Source organism: Toxorhynchites rutilus, chromosome 1 (assembly GCF_029784135.1).
Source record: "Toxorhynchites rutilus septentrionalis strain SRP chromosome 1, ASM2978413v1, whole genome shotgun sequence".
Taxonomy (NCBI): domain Eukaryota; kingdom Metazoa; phylum Arthropoda; class Insecta; order Diptera; family Culicidae; genus Toxorhynchites; species Toxorhynchites rutilus.
In genome coordinates this window covers 164,897,036-164,904,192 of record NC_073744.1, presented here as the reverse complement: position 1 = coordinate 164,904,192, position 7,157 = coordinate 164,897,036, and the positions used below count along the sequence as shown (strand labels likewise).

Here is a 7,157-nt window from a genome sequence, read left to right as displayed (position 1 = left end):
GACGAGGAGGGTTTTGTGTGTGTGATGGACGATGGCGCATTTCTTCACGATCCTGAGAAGACACCGAGAATGCTTCCTTCTTTTTTTTCACCCCTCAAACAACACTAATTGGCGTAATTAAAACGTAGCAAGCCACGGGAAAACTTCGGAGGAGGAAAAAGAAGATGAAGAACGCAGGCCGAGAAACTTTTTTTTGTGTGTGTGTGTGTGTGTGTGTGTGTGTGTCTTCCAAGGCCAACTGTCACTTTCCTGGTGAATTTTCGATGTATTGTGTATGTGTGGCAGGGGTGGGGAAAATAAATGATTATCGACGTTGGCCCTACACTCTCGGATGTGTGGCGTGAATTCAATGGCTCCGGCTTCCGATACCTGTTGTTGGACGCACTCGTGATTGATGGGTACACGATGGATAAATAACAAACACCGTAAACGGGGGGAAGGTCAATCGTTCTTTTCTATGGTTATTGAAGCCACGCGCACGCACGCGTTCACCTTCAATGTACACACGCATCGATTCCCGTTTCGGGAGAAAGGATGTGTGTGACCTTGGTGTTTATCGTTTGGCGTGATTCTCCGCAATCGACACGTTCCTTTCATACAAACAAATGTATTCAGATAACAACACAGTTGCACAGTACACTAAACTAATCATCTTATAACTACAAACTTTTACACATGAGTGGCAAACAGAACGATCACAAAATTAACCTCTGCTTGGGATCGACCGACGAGTGGTCGTACGCATCCTTCATCGAGTCCGCATCGGAGACGCTATCCAGCTCCAGGGCGGTGGTGGTGATATCCAAATGCTGTGGCGAGCCCGAACTCGAAGCATCGAATGACCGGGAGGGACCGGCGGCGGCGCCTCGTGTCACCGGAGGAGGAGACGTTTCCAGCGTCAGCTCGGTCAGCGTGGCTGTTTGGTGCAGCTTCGGGGCGCCCTGGAATAGTTTCACCTCGGCGGCGTCCACCGTGCTCAGCTCCGGGTTGTGGAAGTGCATGCCGACGTTGAACTTGCGGTGGAAGCGACGTCTGTAGAAGTAGACGAGGGTGCCCACGGCGCCAACCGTCACTATCAGTCCGAGGAATAGGTCGACAACCGTGGCGGATGACTGATCCTCGGAATGGTCTACAGGGAGTGTGTTGGGGAGGCTCTCTTGAGCGTGGGACAGGTGTGGTGTGAGGATGGGATTGGAGGAAGCGTGGGGACAAACGTCTCCTTCCCGTATGTGTTCTCCATTGTGGCAGATACATTTTCCGCCGTGTTCCGCCGGAACGCACACCAGACTACAGTTGATTTTGTGCGGATCGCAGACGTTTTCGGCGAGTGGTTGGCGGGATTCCTGGACGACCAGAAGCTGGTCGGAGTTGTGTACGTTAAGCTCCAGGAGCTTACATTCGTAGTCTCCATAGAGCTTGCACTGGCCAACCGTCGAGGATGCCATGTTTAGCACGAGTGCCTGATTTTCGTACACCGTCAAACTGATGGGTCGACTAAGTGCCAACGGCTGCCGGTCGATAATCGTTCGTACCTGCTTGCCCTCATAGTCTACCGTTTTAATGGACTTGGAGGTTAGGTCCGTTAGATAGAGCAGTTTGTTTTCGATGTCACACTCGATCGCGGATACGTGAGAGAGATCTCGGGTGACGACCTGTTCGTGCGAACCGTCCAGATTCGCTCTGTAGATGATTGAGTGGGGAATTTCGAAGATCCAGAAGTGCATCACCGAGTAGAAAAGAATCTGGTTGATGGGATCTACGCTGAGGGCTTTGACGAAGACTTGGGAAGTAAATGTGGCGATTCGGGCACATGCTTCACGTCTCAACGAGCACACCTTGATAGACGGTTCGGACCGATCGAAGAAGTACAGATTCCCGGTGATCCAATCCACCGAGAGGTGCTCCGGGTGGCCAACGTTGTGCAGCGCCATGGTCGTATTGTGGGCGAGGTTGTACTCATAGATAACGGGACTCTGCTCATCGGTAAAGTACAGCATCTGACGTCGCACGTCAACATCCATGCTAGTGATGCGCGAATCATTGGTCTGTAGCAGGATCCGGATCGACGGAGGGTTGACGTCCAGTTTGCGGATTTGATTGTAGGTAGTGTAGAGTATCGAGCGGCTGGGACCGTCGGCCTTGCAGGCAATTTTGTCCGGACGCAGCATGAACCCCGGATTACAAGAGCAGCGATACGACCCACGAGTGTTTCGACAGATTTGAGCACAGGGCTTTCCAATGGAGCATTCGTCGATGTCCAGGCAGGATTTCTTGTTGCCAGCCAGGGTGTATCCCACATGGCACTCGCAGAGGGCGCCATTCGGTGTTTTGATACACTTCTGCTCGCAGGGATTCCTCAAGCACGCACTGGCACACCCCTTACCTTCATCCTTTCCGTCAGTGCAGTCTTTCCGCCCGTCACAAACCTTGCTCATCTCGATGCAGACGCCCGGTTTGCATTCGAACGTTCCCTCGCCACAGGCCACGTGAAACAGATCGCTTGTAGGCCGCGTCCCATTGACACAGTCCACCTCGTCACTCCCATCGTCACAGTCGACCTCTCTGTCGCAGTGCCACTCCTTCCGGATACACTTCCCACTCTTGCACTGAAACTCGTGCATTCCACAGTTGGTGCAACCGGCTTCATCCTCACCATTCGGGCACTCCGAGGTTCCGTTGCATCGAACCGCGATATCCAAACACTTCCCCGATCGGGGACACAAAAATTTCGTTGGCTTGTCATCCTCCAACCCAACACACAGCTCCGCTGTCACCGTACAGTTCTGCTCGTCCGAATTGTCCCCGCAATCGTTGTTCCCATCGCACACCAGCCGATCCTCGATACAGTGCCCGAGGGCACACTTCGTGAATCCCTTCTCGCAGCGGATCTTCGACCGACACTTGCCGTGTTCGTCCGAAGCGTCCGAACAGTCCGGCTTTCCGTCGCACTCCCACCACTTCGAAATGCACTGACCCGAGTTGCAGCGAAACATCGACGGATCACATGTGGTGGCATTCCGCTCCGCGTTGTTCAGATTGACGCACTCGCTCTCATCCGATCCGTCCGCACAGTCCGGAACGCCATCGCACAGTGCATTCACATCGATGCACATCCCGTCCGGACAGGCGTGCTGATTCCTGTGGCATCCCTTGCCCACATCGTACCCCTCGCAGTTCCTCTCGTCCGATCGATCTGCGCAGTCGAAATGCTTGTCGCAGCGTAGCGTTTGGTTGACACACTTGCTCCTATCGGTGCACATGAACTCATCGAATCGACACACCTGGCTGGTTCGTTTCTTCCCGCCCTCGTCGTCGCATCCCTTCTCGTCGGATCCATCCGCGCAGTCCGTGTTGCCGTTGCAGCGCTTACTGATCGTCAGACACTCCCCACTGGTGCACCGGAACTCGCAATCGATCGCATCGATGCAGGTCGTGTTTTCCGGCGAGTTGAAGATCATACCGGTCGGACAAACGCACGCGCTACTGTACATCCCGGCGGCGACACAGATGTGCGAGCATCCTCCATTCTGCTTCTGGCACGGGTGATCGTATCGCTGTAGCGCTTGGCTCGATCCCAGCACGATCTCATCCGGGAAGTTCCCAAACGGTAGCTTGTCGATGTTGATCTTCTTGGTGGACCCCAGGTTGTGCTTGTCCGACCAGTACAGGCGATTCGAACGGAAGCACGTCCAGAACAGACCATCCCCCACGATCGCAAGGGACACAGGCTGCCGGAGATACTCCCGGTACAGGTAGCGTGTATCCCCCTCGTAACTGGTGAACTCGATCCGGCTGCGACCCACATCGTTCCAGTACACCGAGCGTAGATCCCGATCGACGACAAAGTGAAACGTCCCGTTGGCGCTCAGTTTGTCCTCGATGATGTGCGTGTGGGCGCCCCGACCGGACATATCCTGGCGATCGATGTGCGTGTGGGGCACCTGGGAGGAGGATCGCAGTGCGATGAACATTTTACCGATCTCCGGGACGACCGCCAGCCCAATGGGTGCCTCCGTACCGAGGTAATGCTGGATGATGGCCCTGTGGCGGGTCTGCATCGAGAACACCTCGATGGTAGACCGTTCGCTGTCCGCCCAGTAGAGGTTGTTGCCGAGAAAATCTGTGGATAATGTGGATTGCTTTGATCATGATGATAATTCTGGGATATGATCGAGTATATTACCGAAGGTCAACGCAGTGATGTTCCCAATCCCATCGCTGATAAGCTTCCGGAAGTCCTTCGACTTTAGATCGACCACGTAGATAATTTTCTGGACGTTGTCCGCCACGAAGAGCTCACCGGTGATCGAATTGAACGCCATTCGGTGGATCTGAAACCCGAAGGCGTCTTCCTTGGTGAGATCGTGGCGACCAAATGATTGAACGTCCATCTTCAAGAGGTGGTTTCCGATACCCATGAAGAGATATTGGCGTTTTACCGTCTCCCGACAGGAGTGTTTATCCGGTTTGAGGCTCATTCCGGTGGGGCAGGCGCACGTGTAGCTGTCGTTGGGCTTGAGCAGACAGAGATGCGAACAGAACGTTCCCGTACATGCGTGATCCTCTTTCGGTTGGATGCTCGAGTGGTAGATGTGGACATCTGTAGAAGAAAGTTGTCGTCAATCACCTCTCGCAGTGAGAGTATGCTAAACCTACCGAAAACTTGCCGATCGTGAATCACAGTCTGACGATCCTTCCCGCTGAATTTGTCGCACGATTGAATACTCTTCGTATCCCAGTCCGACCAGTAGATGCGCTCGTTGAACACCGCAATCGAGAAGGGATGCTTGACGACATCCCGCAACACGGTCGTCCGCTGGGTACCGTCCAGTCGGATGCTCTCGATCCGTTTCAGCTTCGCGTCAACCCAGTACAGTCTGTTGTTGGGCCAATCAATGCACAGTCCGTTCGGCCAGTGAATATCATCCTTCACCAGGGTACTCCTGTTGCTACCATCCATATCGGCCCGTTCGATCATCGCCTTGTCACCCCAGTCCGAGTAGAACATGGTTCCCTTCTGGGGATACAGCGCGATACCTCGGGGTTTGTGGAGAGCATCCTGGATCAGTGTCGAGCAGTGGTAGCCATTGTTCGAGCAGACGGCAATCATCATATGACCACTGTCGGAGAAATATATGTTACCGGTCAACCAATCCAGCGCTAGATCTTCGGGGGAAGCTAGGCCGGAGGTGAGCAGAAGCTCCCGTTTGCTTCCATCCTCCAACGATCGCTCGATCGATTCGGTCTTGAAGGAAATGTCCGTCCAGTAGACGAACGATCCGTCGAAGCTCACTCCGATCACCTGCGAGAGATCCTTCGCTACGTAGTACTGGTGCTTCGAGGTTAGATAAAGCGCACCGATGGTTTTCTGCGTGGTGTAGAGAAGGAGCGCTTCGGTCGCCTCTGAAAAATGAGTCATAGTTAATCCTGCACGGATACAATGAAAGTGTATGAATCTCTCACCGATCAACTCACAAGTTCTACCATCTTTCTTCAGTGTATACTTATCCACACAGGTACACCGAAACGAGCCGGGGGTGTTCTCACATCCCTGCGAGCACAACCCATACCGATCGCACTCATTGATATCCTCACATATCCGCGAGCTCTTGCTGAACGCGAACCCCTTTTTGCACAGACAAACCGCTCCATGCGGAGTATTCTGACAACCCTCTGGACACTTCAAACTATCGCACTCTCTTGAGCTGCACAGTCCCCCCTCATCGCTCCGATCCCCACAATCATCCTTCCCGTCGCAAACCTGCGTCAGGTTCACACACGTACTGTTATCCGCACATTCAAACTTCCCGTGCACAGCTGTACACTCCGCTACGCAGCTCTCCTCGTCCGAACCATCGCCGCAGTCATCGATCCCATCGCACACCCAGTCGTGGTTCTTGAGGCAGCGCTTGTTCTTGCACAAAAAGCCCTTGCACTTGCTCTCAATATCCATGCATCCGATCGTTTCATCCGAACCATCCATGCAGTGGGCCGTTCCATCGCACACCAGATCCACCGGGATGCACATTTTGTCCGTGCAGGTGAACTCGAACTTGCTGCAGGGCACCGGCACATGTGGCACCTCGTAGTTCTCACAGTTCTCCTCGTCGTCCCCTAGCGGACAGTCGTCGTGTTTATCGCACAGAAACGACGCACTGATACAGCTGCTGTTGTCGTGCTTGCAGCGATACCACATCGGTTTTCTACACAGGAAATAGTCTAACCAAAAGAAACACCTTCTAGATTGCTACGAAATCTCCCGAAAGTCACACACAAAACTCACCACAGTCGCTCTCATCACTCCCATCCGAACAGTCCTTGCTGTCGTTACATCGACCCGCCTTCGGAATACACGCTCCGCTATCGCACTGAAACTCCTCCGTCGTGCATGGTGCGTTAACCCTGTACTTGGAACCTTTGCGACCAGTTTCTACCCACGGGATACAAACCAAACCAACGACGATAGCCAGCAGCAACGCGATCGACATCTCGCCAGATCGTAACATGATTTCAGCGGAGTTGCTTCACAGCCACCACCATAGAACCCGAACTAGAGACAAACACTTTAAGGTTAGGTCCGAAACTACACGTGGAACGTCACACATCAAGACTTACCATAAAATATTGTTAACTTCAAATGAAACCTTCTCTCTTAACCTCGCCGTCAAGTATTATACCCCCCGAAAAATACCGCGAACTAACCCACCAATATCCGCGAGGTCACCAAACCGCGCGCTCGATTGAGTTGATTTTGAACGGAACCCCAACTGTTTGCGACCGCGGGTATCGCAAGCAATCTCAACTCAAAGTTCACGCGGTGCACAAATGATAAAACAATAGGAGCACTGTGGGGAGATCGCAACAATGGATCCGAACTGGTTGCGATCGGAAGATGAAATGATGCCCGCAGAGAGACAGGCTTGCGATCTGCTCGATACGGTCCGGTTTGAGCTTGTCAGACTGCTCGAGTTTTGGTCTACTGCAGAGTGTATTGTTTTGTGAAATAATAGATTGGGATTTATTAACCCTTTATAAGCCCCTAGCAACTATATTGCCACCCACAAAACATATTTTTTCCCAGCTCTTATTGTATTGTTTCAAAATTTTGCTTGAAGACTTCTAAAAGTACCTAGCAATACTTCATTTTTCAGAGCTGT

General features: G+C 52.7%; 1 protein-coding gene across 1 annotated transcript; it reads right to left on the bottom strand.

Moving 5' to 3' along the window:
* Window positions 1–587: 587 nt before the first annotated feature.
* LOC129763195 (putative vitellogenin receptor) lies at window positions 588–6,906 on the bottom strand. Its single transcript, XM_055762026.1, has 6 exons — window positions 6,616–6,906; window positions 6,284–6,550; window positions 5,464–6,219; window positions 4,657–5,403; window positions 4,184–4,600; window positions 588–4,120 (listed from the first exon to the last, which is right to left on the bottom strand). The coding sequence occupies exons 2-6, from the start codon at window positions 6,504–6,506 to the stop codon at window positions 696–698; spliced, it is 5,568 nt and encodes a 1,855-aa protein (XP_055618001.1). The 5' UTR covers window positions 6,507–6,550; window positions 6,616–6,906; the 3' UTR covers window positions 588–695.
* Window positions 6,907–7,157: the final 251 nt, after the last annotated feature.